Source organism: Aspergillus piperis (genome assembly GCF_003184755.1).
Source record: "Aspergillus piperis CBS 112811 unplaced genomic scaffold BO85scaffold_15, whole genome shotgun sequence".
NCBI classification, from domain to species: domain Eukaryota; kingdom Fungi; phylum Ascomycota; class Eurotiomycetes; order Eurotiales; family Aspergillaceae; genus Aspergillus; species Aspergillus piperis.
This window is the reverse complement of record NW_020291605.1, coordinates 255,713-271,861: the sequence shown is the minus strand read 5'-3', so window position 1 is coordinate 271,861 and position 16,149 is coordinate 255,713. Positions and strand designations below refer to the sequence as shown.

At 51.6% G+C, this 16,149-nt stretch overlaps 9 protein-coding genes across 9 annotated transcripts; 3 read left to right on the top strand and 6 right to left on the bottom strand.

Annotated features, from left to right (window-relative positions):
- Positions 1 to 211: 211 nt before the first annotated feature.
- BO85DRAFT_376634 (uncharacterized protein) lies at positions 212 to 2,053 on the bottom strand (the record flags this gene model as incomplete). The annotated part of the gene is made up of 5 exons (XM_025656233.1): positions 212 to 416; positions 487 to 1,138; positions 1,203 to 1,716; positions 1,777 to 1,804; positions 1,899 to 2,053. The coding sequence occupies 5 exons, from the start codon at positions 2,051 to 2,053 to the stop codon at positions 212 to 214; spliced, it is 1,554 nt and encodes a 517-aa protein (XP_025513444.1).
- Positions 2,054 to 2,447: 394 nt separating this feature from the next.
- Positions 2,448 to 3,422, bottom strand: BO85DRAFT_451308 (uncharacterized protein). The gene is made up of 4 exons (XM_025660560.1): positions 3,185 to 3,422; positions 3,075 to 3,106; positions 2,897 to 2,978; positions 2,448 to 2,823 (listed from the first exon to the last, which is right to left on the bottom strand). Exons 1-4 carry the CDS (start codon positions 3,278 to 3,280, stop codon positions 2,797 to 2,799), a joined length of 237 nt encoding a protein of 78 aa, XP_025513442.1. The 5' UTR covers positions 3,281 to 3,422; the 3' UTR covers positions 2,448 to 2,796.
- Positions 2,450 to 3,107, bottom strand: BO85DRAFT_521888 (uncharacterized protein). Its single transcript, XM_025665223.1, has 2 exons — positions 2,897 to 3,107; positions 2,450 to 2,823 (listed from the first exon to the last, which is right to left on the bottom strand). Exon 2 carries the CDS (start codon positions 2,694 to 2,696, stop codon positions 2,514 to 2,516), a length of 183 nt encoding a protein of 60 aa, XP_025513443.1. The 5' UTR covers positions 2,697 to 2,823; positions 2,897 to 3,107; the 3' UTR covers positions 2,450 to 2,513.
- Positions 3,423 to 3,634: 212 nt separating the features above from the next.
- BO85DRAFT_451307 (NUDIX hydrolase) lies at positions 3,635 to 5,268 on the bottom strand. Its single transcript, XM_025660559.1, has 2 exons — positions 4,621 to 5,268; positions 3,635 to 4,552 (listed from the first exon to the last, which is right to left on the bottom strand). Exons 1-2 carry the CDS (start codon positions 5,082 to 5,084, stop codon positions 3,700 to 3,702), a joined length of 1,317 nt encoding a protein of 438 aa, XP_025513441.1. The 5' UTR covers positions 5,085 to 5,268; the 3' UTR covers positions 3,635 to 3,699.
- Positions 5,269 to 5,586: 318 nt separating this feature from the next.
- On the top strand, positions 5,587 to 8,310 carry BO85DRAFT_73283 (SPX domain protein). The gene is made up of 2 exons (XM_025665624.1): positions 5,587 to 7,983; positions 8,042 to 8,310. Exons 1-2 carry the CDS (start codon positions 5,734 to 5,736, stop codon positions 8,174 to 8,176), a joined length of 2,385 nt encoding a protein of 794 aa, XP_025513440.1. The 5' UTR covers positions 5,587 to 5,733; the 3' UTR covers positions 8,177 to 8,310.
- A 101-nt stretch (positions 8,311 to 8,411) lies between these two features.
- On the bottom strand, positions 8,412 to 10,206 carry BO85DRAFT_470353 (uncharacterized protein). Its single transcript, XM_025662393.1, has 4 exons — positions 9,800 to 10,206; positions 9,181 to 9,735; positions 8,926 to 9,096; positions 8,412 to 8,870 (listed from the first exon to the last, which is right to left on the bottom strand). Exons 1-4 carry the CDS (start codon positions 10,000 to 10,002, stop codon positions 8,654 to 8,656), a joined length of 1,146 nt encoding a protein of 381 aa, XP_025513439.1. The 5' UTR covers positions 10,003 to 10,206; the 3' UTR covers positions 8,412 to 8,653.
- Positions 10,207 to 10,789: 583 nt separating this feature from the next.
- Positions 10,790 to 12,986, bottom strand: BO85DRAFT_521884 (MDR family MFS transporter). The gene is made up of 3 exons (XM_025665222.1): positions 12,318 to 12,986; positions 11,316 to 12,262; positions 10,790 to 11,225 (listed from the first exon to the last, which is right to left on the bottom strand). The coding sequence occupies exons 1-3, from the start codon at positions 12,946 to 12,948 to the stop codon at positions 11,058 to 11,060; spliced, it is 1,746 nt and encodes a 581-aa protein (XP_025513438.1). The 5' UTR covers positions 12,949 to 12,986; the 3' UTR covers positions 10,790 to 11,057.
- Positions 12,987 to 13,580: 594 nt separating this feature from the next.
- Positions 13,581 to 14,647, top strand: BO85DRAFT_440350 (uncharacterized protein; the record flags this gene model as incomplete). Its single annotated transcript, XM_025658762.1, has 3 exons — positions 13,581 to 13,601; positions 13,987 to 14,451; positions 14,501 to 14,647. 3 exons carry the CDS (start codon positions 13,581 to 13,583, stop codon positions 14,645 to 14,647), a joined length of 633 nt encoding a protein of 210 aa, XP_025513437.1.
- A 25-nt stretch (positions 14,648 to 14,672) lies between these two features.
- Positions 14,673 to 16,013, top strand: BO85DRAFT_451302 (DsbA family oxidoreductase). The gene is made up of 3 exons (XM_025660558.1): positions 14,673 to 14,860; positions 14,913 to 15,163; positions 15,235 to 16,013. Exons 2-3 carry the CDS (start codon positions 15,119 to 15,121, stop codon positions 15,886 to 15,888), a joined length of 699 nt encoding a protein of 232 aa, XP_025513436.1. The 5' UTR covers positions 14,673 to 14,860; positions 14,913 to 15,118; the 3' UTR covers positions 15,889 to 16,013.
- The last annotated feature ends 136 nt before the right edge of the window (positions 16,014 to 16,149 follow it).

Below are 16,149 nucleotides of genomic sequence, written 5' to 3'. Positions count from 1 at the left end.
AATGCAATGGCCCCGTGGAAGCGGTCATCACAGCTCGAAAGACAAGGTAAAAGAAAAGATATGAAAGAGCAACATTATGCACGCTCAATAACTGCAAACATATACAACCGGAACCTTGGGGAAGAGAATCCAAAAGAAACGTCGAGCAATGCTACCAGATGACTGGTTCATCGGCAGCGTGTCGCCCTCATAGCTCCGTGTTGTAATCATTTCAAGAGTCATTGCTTTCGTCAACCATGACACCGCCATTACCCATGAGTTTATTAGTATGAGAGAGGATAGACAAAGGAAAGCACAACGCCCCGACGGCTGCAATAATAAAAGCGGGGAAGATGTAAAGATGTAGCATGGACAAGGCCCAGTGCCATTCAGAAGGCAAGGAGCCAGCATCAGGACCGCGTCGGCATTGAGATGTACTTCTCACAGAGGAGCACAACCCACAAGCCAGGCGACGGATCGATCCTGTTCCGAGCTGCACTGGCTTACTGGTTTCCAGCAGGAGCGGCACTGGGAGCGCCATTGCCATTGGCGTTGGCTCCGCCACGGCCCCGACCACCACGGCCGCGACCACGACCGTGGCCACGGAACTCGCCGCGTCCGCGTCCCCGGAAACCATCACCACGTCCACGGCCATGTCCGCCACGACCACGTCCGCGAACACTAGGCTGTCTCTGGTGGTGGTGTACCTGCTCGAAGCCGTCCTTCGGCACAGTAACATTCTCGGTGCCCTGCTCGGCAGCCGGGCTGGTCTTCACCTCAGCTTGCGCCGCTGCAGGTGTGGCCTCCAGGCCAGTATCGGTCTCGGCGGGGTCCCGGGGGACTTCTACCCAGCCTTCGGTGTTGGCCGAGGAGACACCAGAAGCATTGGCATCCCAGTTGGCCTCCGCGACTGCGTTACCACCCTCGCCAACGAGAGTCTGAGCAGGCGGCTGGACCTGCTCCGCCTCAGGCTCGGCGGCAGTAGCGGACTCGTTAGCAACGGTAGCAGTAGCGTCGGTGTTGTAAGAAGAATCCTGGAGCTCGGTGTAACCGGCGTTGGCAAGAGTAGGGTCCGACTGAGGAGCGGCCTCGGTGGTGGCGGTGGTGGTCTCGTCAGTTGGTCCAGCAAGCTCAGCAGCGGCCTGCTTTACTCTTCCGTCTGATCAACAAATTATCGTTAGCAACAGGCAAAACAAAATACATGGGATGACGGCAGTGCTCACAGGTGACATCGAGGAGAGTGCTGTCAACGCCAACCACCTTCTCGTCCACGCCCTCGATGATCTTAAGCATGGAAGAGACAGCATCCTGAGTACCGCCGTAGATCTGGTAAAGGACACCCTCAAAGGCACGGCTCTCATTCGAGGTCTCGTCTCCAGAGTTTCTAACCCGCGCAGCCGCACAGAGGAACTTGCTCAAGTTAAGCAGCTTCTGTCTGAGTTCAGTCTCTCTCACACCGCTAGCAGCTTCGGTGGCCTGCTTCTGAACAGCTTCAAGCTGCTCCTTGTGGGCCTGCTCCAGCTCAGCCTTCTGGCTGACCAACCGTTCCTCGTAATAGGCAGCGAAGCTCTTGAACTGGGCAATCTGTTCCTCGATCTGAGCAACAGCGGCCTGGAGGGAAGGCTTCTTCAGGGCCTGAGCCTTCTGATCGACGTTGATCTTCTTCTCCGCGACGAGCTCGTCCAATGACTTCCCAGGGTTTTCGGCGATGATGGCGTCAACCTTAGCGGTCGCATTCTGGATGGGGCAAATGTGAGCGGTGTACAGGGACCTAAAAATTGAGTCAGGTGAACGAACCAGCTTCTTCATAGCATTGCGCAGACTCCTATAGCACTGTGATTAGCATCCTATCTAACTTGGTCTCCTTTCCCCGGTCAAATGGTGGGAAGCGCCGAGGCTGATTTTCTCGGATGACTCACTTCTGAAGTTCTTTGAAGTGTTGATGCTCATGGTTATCGGAACCGTTGACCTCTGCCTTGGAAGCGATCGAAGGGCTAGAAGCATGGTTCGGCTTGTGCTTCTCTGAGGTCTCGGACTGTGCAGGAGGGTTGGTGTTGACAGCGGCGGCGGCCATTGTAGCTGAGTTGTGAGATGCTAGACGCTGGGAGGGAGTCTAGTTGTTTGGTAGAGAAGGGGGGTAGTAGGACAAAGAAAAAGGGTAAAGTAGAAATAAAGAGGAGAGGAGGAAAGGAAGAAGGGTATTTGCGCAGGTTGAGGGAAAGTAACTGGAGAAGAGTAGGAAGAGAGAAGAGAGAGAAGAGGAAAGGAAGCCAAGGCGGCAGAAGTGACAGAGCGAGAGACACAGCGAAAGACGACGAAGATGCGGGTGGAAGGCTTCCGAACCGCAGCGCCGCCTTTGCTTTGTCGCGTGCTGTTCGCCGCCAGCCCAACAACTTTTGCCCCCAAAACGACGCTCGGACGATCGCGCAGCTTATTGTGAACTCAATGCCCTACAAAAGAAACTGTGGTTGGAGGAGCGTCTCAGACGCATTACAGATTTGATATTCAACAGGGGGAATCCCTGCTGCTTTAGATCAACATGATCGTTGGGTATCATCACAAACAACTCCTAAGTAACGCCGCGCACACCTCCCATCATCGTCTGACCAAGTCCCATCGGTCATTGTCCCGTGGGGGAGGCATGGTGCGCAAAAGAAAATAAACCCCAGAGCAAAAGTTAACCGCCTACGGATATTCCTCCCCAAGTCCAACGCCATCTCGTTATAGTATAATCCCGTCACTACAAGGCCATTGCAACATCATACATGCTCTCCAGGAGCCCGGAGAAGAAGGCCGAACCGCACACGGTGCACAAGCTTATCCTTTAAACTTCCGAAGGGTTCTCTAAATCGCCGGAAATCCATAGTCAGCCTAGATGATAACAGGCTATCCTTGTGATCCAACAAAGCAAACATACCTCAGTCACCTTTCGAACACTGTTGGGGGAGATGTTCTTTTCGCCCGCTTTGCGCGATTGAATTGAGGATTCCCGCATCAGTCTGCAAAGACAAGCAGACGTCAGCAACTAGCTTCATATTACTCCGCCCAAGCAATCCCCAGGTGATTGTAACCCGTAAACAATGACGTCGACTCACTCTTGCATAAACAGCATGTAATCCAGGAAGATCTATACAGTAAAGACAAACACGTCAGTTTCTGAGTGAACATGATAGTAATTAACAAGGGTTTCAGGGTCGCAGCTTACCAGAATATCGGCATTCTTGCTCACGTTGCGGTTGGAGTGCGCCTTGACGACGCGTTTGACGGTCGCGCGGGGGTATAGCTTTTGTGTAGCTGCCATAATAGCTCCTGGCGCAAAGGATTGGCAGCACCGAGGTTATCAGTTGAGGCGGTGGTGCTGAGGGTAAGTGAAGTGGATCAGGACGGGCGGCGGAAGGGGAGAATAGATAATGGGAACAATAAACATGACTACTAAGATTCAGCACTAGAAGTTGATCTCGACTCGAGCTCTCAAGCTTAGCTGCTTTTTCCTTACCGCTTGCCCTGTTTGTGTAATTTACCCCAGTCCCTAACCAAACCGTACCATACGCAGTCCCAATCAACTTCTTATCTAATCGAGAACCGGGCAATAGATAAATATTCGCCGCAGATGGGATCTGCTTTGACACTTTGAAATATATAATGTGAAGGTGCGTCGTCATCAACATTGTTATTCACAGAGATTATATATAAGACTTGAACCATGGGCATATTTGATATCTACTTTAACCGACGAAGCAGCTTCCATGCATAGATGGCGGCTGTAGAGCCCAGTGCGATCCTCCAGGCCACAATGATGTAGATGCCAATCCGCACCCGTTCATAGTAGCCCCGGAGCATGATACCCACTGCATATGCACTGCCGCTAGGATCCGTATCAGACGACCCAAAATATCTACCTACTCCAAGCCCTCCGATGCCGACTTGGTTGTGTTCTGCATTCCCATTGGTCGCTGTGGTCTTCGTGACCGGCAGTGCAGCGGTCTGGCTATCCACCGCCGTGTTGCTGGGCCGGGCACCCGACCGGACCTGGCTTCGGTTGTGCTTGCGCAGACGATATGTCAGAACATTTATGATGAATCGCAAATCTAGTGCTGTGAAATTGGGATATTTCCATAACTGTACAGCGGTATGAGGTGGAAGCATATCTAGAAAATCAGCCATGATACCCAGTGTCAAGCCCCAGAGAAGGAGTGGCCGGTCTTGGTTGCTGAAGTGCGTTTGACTGCCCATGCACCACGATTTCCATCGCTGAAACAGAGATGTGGACGGTTGGTTGCCTTCTGGAAGATAGCCCGGGGTCGAGTTGCACTGTAGGCTTTCAGTTGGAGCCAGCCGGATGGCAGAAAACTGCATGTAGCCCATCATGGAGCGATATGCAAGGCGGGCCAGAAGCCCGCCCATATTCGCCAACCTCTGAGTCATGTCCACATGTTCCACCGTTCTTAGGGATGAAGAAAGCAAAGCTCTGAGGGGTACCCAATGTGTCGAAGCGACTTCCGTAGGCTGCAATCGGAGGGTGGGAGAGTCACTGGGCGTTAACAAAAAGACATATGGACATAAAACCATCAATCTAGAAAGGATATAGTCAGTGTCATGCTTTCTTGAAGCGACAATAAGGAGACGGCGGAAGACACGCACGGTACTGTTCCCCAACTTGAAGTTACTACTCTCTCTGGTAAATTTCCCACATGGATACAGTCACTCGTTGACAAGTCCAGTCCAATCTCTTCCAGAGCTTCTCGAACCGCGGCTGCTTTATCGTCGACATCTTCTGGATCCCGTTTCCCTCCTGGCAGGGCGACATGGCCAGTCCAGCGATCGCCTACGCGCGACGCTCGTTTGATAAAGAGAGCTTCCGGTTCTCCATTCTGAACCCAGTCCTGGGCGAAGAACGTCTGCAGCCGTTGCGGAACGGAGGCAGAGACATCTGGAAGTGAAACAGACGAGGCATCGGGCCAATGGTGGTATGTGGGACGGACACGGAGGATCAAGGCGACAGAGGCACGTTTCTTACACGACGGCGGATTGGGGACATGGGGATATGGACGGTTGTGTAAGTCTGCCAGGACGTCATGGAGGGACGGGGCCAACGAGGCGGACATTGTAATCGATGGTGGATCCATTTACCAGGAGCCTGTGGGGGAAAAGGGAATTTGTGTCAGGCACGGAATGCCTATAGCTGAGCCTATAAGGTGTCAGCGAAAGACAGGCAACAGAAAGGATGCGAATAACATCAGGATGGAGGCCGGAGATTAGTGATGGGGCCGAGGCTTAGTATGGTAATGGTATTACTGATACCACAATATCAAGATGATACTAGCTTTCAACTGGCTGGGGATAGCTTGAACTCAATTAACCAATCAGAGTGTCATAAGGAAGACATGACGGGAGCACGTGCGAGGATACGGCGATGGCAGTCCTTCTGGCTTGAAGCTGCTAAAGTAGTCGCTATCTAGTCCTCTTTGCTAGTCATGATGCTGTTGCTGCTTGATCCCCTCGCCACTTTCTTCTTTTCTTTTTCTCTTTCTCCTCTTCCTTCCTGAAAAATTTCTTCTCGACCCCGATAACAAAAATACGGTGCATATAGCTAATTGCTTATCCCCCCTTGCATCGATCGCCCTCCGTGGTTCCCGGAATTGTCTCCGCTAGGACGGCATTCCTTACATCTCTAGTCTCTCCCGGAGTCCATCTCTCTCTCTTCCCCGCCTCGGATCTTCTCAACTGTCGCGTGCGTACTTGCCCATCACAGTCATGCGTTTCGGGAAGACTCTACGCAACTCTATCTATGCCCCCTGGGCGGGCAAATACATCGACTACAATAAGCTAAAGGTCTTGCTCCGAGAGCATGATGTCACTGGTGATGGCAGTGACTCCGAAAGCAACCCATGGACCGAGCAGGATGAAGAAGCCTTCGTCCAAGAGCTCATCAACGTCCAGCTCGATAAGGTCAATGCTTTCCAGATGGAGACCCTCCAGCAGTTGCGAGAGCGTACCACTACCTGCGAAGCCCGCTTGCGCCCGTTGACGACCTCACCCGAGGATGATGCACCTACCGTGGTGGATGGAGAGGAGAAGAAGCGTGTTGCTTCCGATGTCCTGCAGGAACTGGACAATATCACAAAGGAGGTGACAGAGCTCGAGAAGTACAGCCGTATCAACTTTACCGGCTTCCTCAAAGCTGCAAAGAAGCATGATCGCAAGCGTGGTACTCGCTACCGTGTCAAGCCTCTGCTGCAAGTGCGTCTTTCGCAACTTCCCTTCAACTCGGAGGATTACTCCCCTTTGGTCCGTCGGTTGTCCGTGATGTATTCCTTCGCCCGCGAGATCCTCAGCCAAGGTATAATCGAAGCCAAGGACCCCGTCGAGCCTCGTGTCGGTCAGGATGTCTACTCCTCGTTCAAGTTTTGGGTTCATGCAGACAACATCCTGGAGGTGAAGACCTACATCCTCCGACAACTGCCTGTCCTCATCTACAACCCTGGCACTTCCAAGGATCTCAACACCATCCCCGATGACCCCACGATTACCTCCCTCTACTTCGACAACCCGCAATTCGACCTTTACACTCAGAAGGTGGCTCGTGCCCCTGAAGCGGGCTCGCTGCGGCTGCGCTGGACCGGCAACTTACGGGATAAGCCCGCCATCTTCCTGGAGAAGAAGGTGGTCACCGATGATGACCGCAGCCGAGAGGTCAAGGTGCAGCTCAAGCAGAAGCATGTCAAGGAGTTCCTGGACGGAGAGTACCGTTGCGATAAGAAGGTGCATCGCATGGAGAACATGGGCAACGGAGACTCCGAACAAGCGGAAGCTTTCAAGAAGGATGTCGATGAGCTCCAATCCTTCATCAAGGAGCACAACCTGCAGCCCATGCTCCGCGCCAACTACACCCGCACTGCCTTTCAGATCCCTGGAGATGACCGAATCCGTATTTCTCTTGATACGAACCTGGCACTCATCCGGGAAGATGCGCTGGACGAGCTGCGCCCGTGCCGTGACGCACATGAATGGCACCGGAGGGACATTGACGATGCTGGCATGGAATATCCCTTCCAGTCCATTAGAACCGGCGAAATCGCTCGTTTCCCCCATGGCCTGCTGGAGATCAAAATCAGAGGGGATGTGGCACGTAGCGCGGAATGGGTCAAGGACTTGATGGTGTCCCATCTCGTGAAGGAAGCCCCGCGGTTCTCCAAATTCGTACATGGCGTGGCCCAGTTGTTCGAAGACTATGTCAACAGCTTCCCCTTCTGGCTCGGTGAGTTGGAAAGTGATATCAGGCGGGACCCTGAGACGGCTTTCCACGAAGAACAGGAGCGTCTGGCGAAGCGTGCCGAAGACGATATGGCTGTCGGGAGCTTCTTGGGAGGCAAGACACCGTCAACTCGACACATTGTCGGGTCCCCCGTCCAGATGTTCACCGAGACAGGGCCTTCACGTCGCCGCCAATCCTCCCAAATTGTACAGCCGATCCCTCGTCCGTCTGCCCCGACAATGTCACAACCGACCCCTGAGCGTCAGGAGCCTGCCGAACAGTCCGCCGCAGAGGCGGAACAGCCAGTCACCATGAAGCGCCTGGCTTCTCTCTTCCCCTCCTTCACCATTTCCCGTCAAAACCGCGCACCTGCAGACAATGTAGTCTTGCCCCCCGGTGTCCGTGAGCCGGGCACATGGATCAAGGACTCGGGCCCAGTCCGTGTCGAGACCAAGGTCTGGCTCGCCAACCAGCGTACCTTTATCAAGTGGCTCCACATTAGCATCCTGCTTTCTTCGCTATCTTTGGGCTTGTACAACGCAGCTGGCAAGCACAATGACATTGCTCGCGCCCTATCCATTGTCTACACCTGCTTCGCCATCTTCGCTGCCGCCTGGGGATGGTACATGCACGAGAAGCGCGCCCGCCTGATCCGCCAACGGAGCGGAAAGGACCTGGATAACATGTTTGGTCCGATCGTGGTCTGCGTGGGTCTGGCCGTTGCCTTGGTATTAAACTTTGCGTTTAAGGTAGGCTCTTATCCCGCCTGCATCCCTACTAAAGGGCTCAAACTAACCTCTAATCCAGTACAACTCTACCATGGAGAAGCTCCGAAACCGTGAACCTGCGGTCATGGAGCCCCTTCCCGGGCTCAACTCGACTGCGTTCCTGAACAAGGCCAACATGTGGCAACTCGTTAACCAAGGTGGTCAGACTCTGTGAGATGGTCCCCTTTCTTTCAATACTTAAGGCGATATGTGGCCCCAGAATGTACTCAGTCACAGCCACAACCACAACTTCTGTAAAGTCCAAATATATTTTATGAGACGGTCGACACACCCACCCCCCTTTACTTGAAGTATATATAGGGGTGGTGTATTGTCAATGTACGTATCTTTAGCATGTTATTATGTGATTAGATGGGGTTTTTGTCATGTCGACACGAGCGAGTATCATTAAAATGAAAAGTGATTGTTATGATTATATGGTATGTCTTGGTCGGTATTTTACTTTCCATGCAATAGTCTTAGTATAGCCCCAATCTCATCACAAACCGTTGAGTTCTCTTCGTACAAATCTTATATACAGCTGAACATGAAAGTTATATACACACATACACACACACTATCCAAACGCCACGCCTTACATGAGCATCACATCATAGTATATCGTATCTAATCATAACTGTCATAAACATTATTACGTATACCTCGTCCCAGGCCCTCCCTCAGATTGATACTGAGACTGAGGAAGCAACGGCGCCCGCTCAGGATCCACATCCCAAGTATCATCAGCAGGGTTATACGAAGACTCAGCTTCGGCTACTCCTACCCCTGGTACTGCGGGACGGCCGAGGAATTTGCCGTGGGGTGTCGCGTTATATAATATGCTGGGGACGTAGCCTTCGAAGGAGGTTCTGCTGGCGGTCAGTAATGATGATGATAATATGATGTTTATGGGGGGAGTCCTACCGATCAAAGAACCCACAGAAGAGCCACAGATAGATCGTTCCCAGGAACGCAATGATCCACTCGAGAATACCAGCTGTTCTGTAGTCATTCGCGTCCTCGGGAATGGTCAGGGAGATAAAGGCCACGCCGAGAAAGAGTTGTATTAGGATGAGGATGGTGGAGAGGGATGCGCTATATATTCCCGGCATGTTAGAAACGATGTGTGTGTATCTGGCGATGTAGTACAGAAGAATAGAAGGGATATTGTGCACATACAATATCCTAACTCGATTACTCCTCTTCCTCCCCCAATCGTTACCCCATACCCCCCAATGGTACAGATACGACACGAAACTCAGGACCTCCGTTGAGTAAACAATCGCGGTGCCGGCCGACTGTATAGCAAGACATCCGAAGCAGATGCGAAGGAAGATGTGATGGGCAAATTTATAGCGGAATGTATCCATCACTCCGAGAAGGATGAGCGCTGTGCTGGCTGTTCCGGCTGCGAGGATTGATAGCAGGGAGATGACTTTGAGAGTGCGGGTTGTCTCTTGGTCTTCTTCTTCTTCTTCCTCACTATGTCCGCCTCCGGTTATGTGGTTATAGGCGTTTCGGTGGTTGTGGTCGCTAGATTGGGTGTAGGTATTATTGTTCCCCTGGTTGTTCGAAGTCTCTTCAGAGATAACTGGACACTTCACCAAGGCGAAACCGGGCTCGTAGCGCATGACGTGCACAGCAGCTACCGTGAAAACGAACCCTACGGCAGTCATAGAAGCACCTATAAGGAAGAGGGGTTTAAGTTCGAAGGAGGCAATGTCGGAGATGAAGCTATCCTCCAAATTAATATCCATTTACGTATGTAATGTATAGTTGAGATAGAGGAAACACCCACGCGACATCAGGATTACTTTGGCCCGGATAGACGGGCATTCCACGCGCCAGCCATGTCAGAAGCAGGGACGCCAGAGTCAGGAACCAGACCGAACCAGCCAAGGTAGGGAAGATATATAGTCGGGATGGAGGGATGTTGAGGATAGTGGCATGGAGAAAGGCCCAGATGGAATCATGACAGCGGAGAAGGAACGAAATGATCATGGAGAGGAGGCAGCAAGGCAAGACTGGCTCTGGTTCCTGAGATCTGGGAGAGTAGGGTGAGATGCAAAGAGTACTAGTAGTCAACAGGTAACAAATAATAACTAGTTAACTATTCGATGCCAGCCATGTGGTGAGCGGGGGTGCCAGAAACAGTTGCCTTTATTGAACTGTTGGTCTGCCGCGTTCCACCGCCTGTACTATGACGACACTGCTTTTAGTGGTCGAGGATCGCGCCCGTGTTGTTCTTGCTGCTTTTATAACTATAAAACTAGCCTTAGTACTAAGTAAGTCACCTGCCGCCTCATGCCTCTCGCCTATTTGCCCGATGGCCGCTATTAACCGCCGTATCCCGCCCCATTTAGTATAATAACCCGTCTATCTTTTGTCAGAAAGGCGACGGACTTTCAAGGCAATATTACGGTAATTCATGCTTCTGAGGTAAGTCTAATAGAGAACCACTAACTCTATAGACTGTATATACTATGTATAGCGTGTCAGTCACTACTGAAACTGTTCCGATCTAAGGCCTTCAGTATATAGTTTGAGCAGCAGTGCCTCTCTACCATCAACCACATATATATTGCTTAGTACTTACTATACTCGCCAGTAGTAGGATGTTCTGCATTTCTGGATGCTCACTAGCATCGGTCCCATGCTTACTATTAGATTCATCATGTGCTCCTGCTGGGCTTCCGACACATTATGCCACACTTTAAGCCAGAATGTTGTTTTAGACTGGTTAGAAGGATGCCAGCACATTCATCGGAGATAGGAAGCCTGCAGACTTGATTCATAAGAGCACACCTTTGTCCTTTCGTTTACTTTTTCAAGCATCTCGCATACAAATATATAAGACAATCAAGTCTAAATCTACCACATATGCCTTACATGCACTGGATCTGGTCCATAAGGCCATAAGAAACCTGTAATGTCTGCAGCTGCATGAGGAGGACGTAACTAATCCCAGGTTAGGCTACGTAGAATGCCTGCGTAGCTGCAATCGAGGACTTCGACCCAGTTACCCTTGGGTGTGTATGTCAACACCACAGCCAACGTTAATCCTCTCGCTCATTCCGCAACTCCAATTCGGCGGCCTCAGCAGCAGGGCTCCCCTGTTGCCTTGACCGGTCGGCCCCCAGCACGGCGCCCTCATTCTCAGTCCGAAGCTTATGCGCTCGCACGAACAAATTAAGGACGGTAGCCAGTCCAGCAAATGCCACATACTAATAGCACATAGGGCATAACATTAGCATAGATGCACTGAAGGTTTTGAAGAGAGCAATGCGACGTGTTGATATATCGCAATGACCTACCATGACCCACACCATTCTCAACGCCTCAAAGTACGTCTTCCTAACCAAGGCCTCTTGAACTGCATCTAGTCCGAGAGTGCTAATCTCCTCCACACTGGAAGCGGCATTGTCGCCGTTGAATTCGCTGGCCAAAGTAGAGTTGGAACCCAGCTGGCTTGCTAACCCCTCGTTTTTCGCATTCATCTCATTCTGAAACACCACACCCCCGACAACAACCGAAATGGCCGTAGAGAGAGACCGGACAAACCCCATCGTCGCAGTGACAGCTGCTGTATCCCGGATACTGGTTGCCGCCTGAGCAGCAAGGATCGGCGCTTCGATGTTCATGCCTACACCGATACCGACTAGGATCTGGAAGATGACTAGTTTGGTGATATTAGCTTCAAAATCAAGACTAATTAGTAGGCCGGAGCCGAGGACCAAAAAGCCCTGGGCAATATACATCACCGGGAGATATTTCCCGGTTTGCTGCATGAAGATCCCTGCTGCGGCCGCGGCCAGGGAACATGAGACAATTAGTGGTAGAAGGTAGAGGCCTGATCTTAGCGCGCTTGCGGCTAGGACGGACTGCGCATATAAGGGCAGGTAATATGCTTGTCCAATAAACACGTATGAATTACACGCGAAGACAACGTAAGGCGCTATCTTGGTCGGTGAGGTGAACAGCCAAACTGGAATAATTGGGTTCTTGGCAATCTTCCATTCATTGACCACGAACAGCGCCATCACTGCCGTTCCGAAAACCAATAGACAAATGACGGTTGCAGAAGACCAGGAGTAGACGACGTCGCCAAAGTCAAGAGCAAGGAGGAGCATTAAAGAGCCGCCTATGATCAAAAGACTGCCTGTCCAGTCAATGACTTTCAGGCCGGCGGCAATGGGTGTTCGAGGGCTCGGAACCCTCATAAAGAAGAGCAAGACCAGGAAGGAGACGGCACCGACTGGTACTATACAGTCGAGAATGTAAGCTAAGGGCTATCAGGTTAGATGAAAATGTCTTACAGTTAATCCAAAAACACCATCTCCAGGTGAGCCTCGATGTAAAAACGCCACCCAGAACAGGCCCTATGGCACTGCCAACTGCCCACACGAGCGAAGTGATTGCGAGGTACAACCCGCGATCTCGTAGTGAAAACATATCGCTGACAACAATATTGACCATAATCCCCATGCCGGAGCCGCCTAATCCCTGAATCGCCCGTCCCGCGATCAGAGCATCCATATGCGGCGCAAGGGCACAGACAAGACTGCCGATAAGAAAAACGGCGACTGCAATGAGCATAATGGGTTTTCGGCCCCAGATGTCGGAGACCGAGCCCCATACTGGCGTAATGGCTGCGTAGGCCAGGGTGTAAGCACTTCCCACCCAAATATAGCTGGCCGAAGATTTGAATGTGCCAACTATAGCAGGAATTGCAGGAGTAACAATTGTTAAGTCAAGAGCGGAGAGGAGCACAGACAAACAAAGCGACATCATAGTCCACGCAATTGTGCTGGTGGTGAGACGCGCCCCAGGCTCTCTGGATGGGGAGGGTGCGGGCGCGGGAGTGGCATTGTCAAGAGTGCTGCCAGTCGCATCAGTGCGGGAATTAGACGTTGAGGAAACTCTAGCAAGTCCTCGAGCCTTGGACATTGTCAGGGAGAAGGTGAGAGGAGATATTCCCACCAGATGGGGGGATCAAGGGAGGAGGGGAAAGCAGATGGAGGAGCGGACGTCTTATAAAGAAGGATTACACCCCCGGTCCTGTCACCTGACCTGACTGTGTTTACAATGAGAGCAGTACTGATATCATGTATATTTTAATCCCAATTAGGATGATCTCCATTATATTAGGGAGAGGGCTCGTTGAAACATTCCCTCTAGCCGCGCATATGATCCAGCACTTGGGTGGAATACTACAAGACGCTCATGATGCGCCATCCTGGTCGCTCAACGAAGAGTTGACGGCCGACGGTGCCCAGGTCCAACGTCTGGAACTATCACAGCCGCTTGTCACGGCACTTCAACTGGCACTGCTAGCTGTAGTTGTCGGTCTTGGACCCGACCAGGTCTTACCATACTTGGTGGGCTCTACTATTGAGATTGCCTGCATTAACAGCCCGCAGAACGTCACCCTCTCAGGCATCAAACCGGAACTTGTTCCCATTGAAGAACGTGTCAAAAATGATGGGTACTTTGCACGACTACTTCGTGTGGATGTAGCATATCATTCCCACTATATATGAAGTCCGTCGCTGGGCGATATGAGGATCTGTTGAGGCAACATGTCGAGTGGCCGAAGCATAGTGAGAACAAGATGCAATCACTAATGGTGTCGTCGACTACCGGCAAGGCGCTCGAAACTCCACCCAGGCCTGCCTACTAGGTCGCCAACATAGTTTCGCCTGTGCTGTTTAGCCAGGATGAGCTGATAATGGGACCAGAGGCTGTGGATTGCCATCTCGAGATTGGGCCAAGTGATGCACTATCCGGACCGATAAACCAGACCAAAAACGCCGCCTCCTCATCAGTTAAGGATGTCTCGGCCTGAAAGCGCGACCCTAACGCGATCTCGACCTTACTACATGCAGCGGGGATGCTATTCACCATGGACTACTCCATATCCATGACAGCATTCAACGATGATGGAGGTGAAGCTCGCCCATTGTGTCAGACCTACCCAACTACCAGTGGAATCACTCCGTGAAATACTGGCAGGAAAGCGAATACGGTCAAGACTGGCGCTTCTGCAAGTTCCCCTATCATGACCTCCTTGGTAGCAAAATTCTCGGCAGCCTATGGACTAATTCAACATGGAAGGATGTGTTGCGGCTAAGCGACATCACTTGGCTGCGCGACCATCTTCTCGGAGACAGCGTCATCTTCCCCGCGGCGGGCTACATTGCTATGGCCATCGAAGCCATCTACCAGAAGACGTATGCAACTGGGCAGATCCCCGAGAGGATATCCATCTCTGAACTCCCTTTCAAACTGCGCAACGTGACATTCCCCCGGATGCTCACACTGGACACAAAAAGCGGTACCAAGATCCTATTGTCGTTGCCACTGTGCTCTAGCACTAAGGAGTCATGGCACGAGTTCACGGTCAGCACAATCACAAAGGATGGCTCAATTGAAGAACACTGCCGAGGCCTTGTGGGCGTTGCTAACCAAAGTCTTCCTCGACCACTTGCCAATGCGTCAGATATTGCACCTTTGCAACACCCGGTCTCAAGACGCCGTATGGTACAAGGCCATGCGTCGGGTTGGCTACCACTTCGGCCTTGCCTTCCAGCCCTGCCAGCAAGTCGAGGCCAAGGCGGACTCGGCGTCGGTGCCGGGCGTGATTTAAAATTGTTTAACCAACTCTGTTTGACTCTCTATCGAAGGAAATCCACCCATTCGACCCCTACAGGAGAATACTATTTCAGTCTGTCAACCATCTTCTGTGGATTTTCGTCGGTCAATCAAACCAGTAAGATGATGTCATGCGGGGAGAAGAGAAGGGGGAAGGATCAGCCCGCAGCATCACTAGTACTTAGTACTCAACTGCACTTTCCAACTGGTCAGATGAAGACCAGCCCCGATACTAGTATATTTGCTAATAGATGGATCAGAACTCGGCTCTACAAGCAGATCACCAATGACTGTTTCCATCGCAGTCCATGTGGTTGAATCTCCCCCACAATTTGCTAATCTGCTGACAAATCCATTGCGAATATCCCTATTAACCAGCTAACTATACAGCTACATCTTCCTTCACGATTCATCTTCCTCTACCTAATCCAATACAAGATCAAACTAGAGAGGAAAAATTTACAAAATGACCAACTTCAACATCCAAATCATCTCCGACACCGTCTGCCCGGTACCTTACCTTACCCCCCTCATAACCCGGCCCATCCCACTATACCAACATCTACTAACAGAATCAAACAGTGGTGCTACGTCGGCTACCGCCGCCTCACACGCGCCATCACAACCCACAAAGCCACCCACCCGGCAGACACATTCACCCTAACCTGGCACGCCTTCTACCTGAACCCGAACTCTCCGAAATTCCCCGGTCTGGACAAGACCGAATACTACAAGTCGAAGTTCGGCGCTGACCGCGCACTTGCCATCTTCGATCGACTGGGTGCCGTGGGCCAGAGCGAAGGAATCAAGTTCAGTTTTGGTGGGAGGACGGGGAATACGCGGGACTCGCATCGGTTGATGTGGTATGCGGGGCAGAAGGAGAAGGAGAAGGAGAAGCATGTAGAAGAGAAGAAAGAGGAGAATGTGATTGGGGGGTTGCAGACGAGGGTGGCGGAGGAGTTGTTCCGGGCGTATTTTGAAGAGGAGAAGAATGTGACGGATCGAGAGGTGTTGGTGCAGGCGGGGGTTGGGGCAGGATTGGAGAGAAGTGAGGTTGAGAGGTTGTTGGATGGGGAGGAGGGAGGGAAGGAGGTTGATTTGGAGGCGGAGAAGGCGAGAAGGCAGTTGGTGACGGGCGTGCCGTACTATATGGTTCAGGGACAGTATGCTGTAGAGGGGGCGGATGAGCCCGAGACCTTTTTGGAGGTGTTTGAGCAGGTGAAGAAGAGTACTTGAAAAAACTGGGGTTACGATGTTTAAATGGGTATATAAAGCAAATCTACAGGTACTGTTGATCCCATGCAAATTACATTGCTCTATGGAGGCAGCAAATATGTAACACAAGCAGAGAGAAGTGTAACGTAGTGGAGTCTAGTCTGATAAGACATGCCCATTCTTTTGCCCATTAATAAGTCCTCCGATAATTCACAACCATAAGTCTTTGCAGTGGGGAGGAGAATTTGCAACCCCAGAGAGAATCCCCAAACGCCCGAGTTG

Coding starts and splice junctions, on each gene's coding strand:
- BO85DRAFT_470353 (XM_025662393.1), bottom strand. CDS start 10,002: ATGATCATTTCGTTCCTTCTCCGCTGTCATGATTCCATCTGGGCCTTT. Junction 9,097..9,180: donor AGTAATCGAGTTAGGATATT/GTATGTGCACAA, acceptor GGGAATATATAG/CGCATCCCTCTCCACCATCC. Junction 8,871..8,925: donor TTCTGTGGGTTCTTTGATCG/GTAGGACTCCCC, acceptor GACCGCCAGCAG/AACCTCCTTCGAAGGCTACG.
- BO85DRAFT_451302 (XM_025660558.1), top strand. CDS start 15,119: ATGACCAACTTCAACATCCAAATCATCTCCGACACCGTCTGCCCG. Junction 15,164..15,234: donor TCTCCGACACCGTCTGCCCG/GTACCTTACCTT, acceptor AGAATCAAACAG/TGGTGCTACGTCGGCTACCG.
- BO85DRAFT_521884 (XM_025665222.1), bottom strand. CDS start 12,948: ATGTCCAAGGCTCGAGGACTTGCTAGAGTTTCCTCAACGTCTAATTCC. Junction 12,263..12,317: donor ATGGTGTTTTTGGATTAACT/GTAAGACATTTT, acceptor TCGACTGTATAG/TACCAGTCGGTGCCGTCTCC. Junction 11,226..11,315: donor TGAGAATGGTGTGGGTCATG/GTAGGTCATTGC, acceptor ATGTGCTATTAG/TATGTGGCATTTGCTGGACT.
- BO85DRAFT_451307 (XM_025660559.1), bottom strand. CDS start 5,084: ATGTCCGCCTCGTTGGCCCCGTCCCTCCATGACGTCCTGGCAGACTTA. Junction 4,553..4,620: donor TCAAGTTGGGGAACAGTACC/GTGCGTGTCTTC, acceptor TATCCTTTCTAG/ATTGATGGTTTTATGTCCAT.
- BO85DRAFT_451308 (XM_025660560.1), bottom strand. CDS start 3,280: ATGGCAGCTACACAAAAGCTATACCCCCGCGCGACCGTCAAACGCGTC. Junction 2,979..3,074: donor TACATGCTGTTTATGCAAGA/GTGAGTCGACGT, acceptor TTGTCTTTGCAG/ACTGATGCGGGAATCCTCAA. Junction 2,824..2,896: donor GTGTTCGAAAGGTGACTGAG/GTATGTTTGCTT, acceptor CCGGCGATTTAG/AGAACCCTTCGGAAGTTTAA.
- BO85DRAFT_73283 (XM_025665624.1), top strand. CDS start 5,734: ATGCGTTTCGGGAAGACTCTACGCAACTCTATCTATGCCCCCTGGGCG. Junction 7,984..8,041: donor TATTAAACTTTGCGTTTAAG/GTAGGCTCTTAT, acceptor CCTCTAATCCAG/TACAACTCTACCATGGAGAA.
- BO85DRAFT_521888 (XM_025665223.1), bottom strand. CDS start 2,696: ATGGCGTTGGACTTGGGGAGGAATATCCGTAGGCGGTTAACTTTTGCT.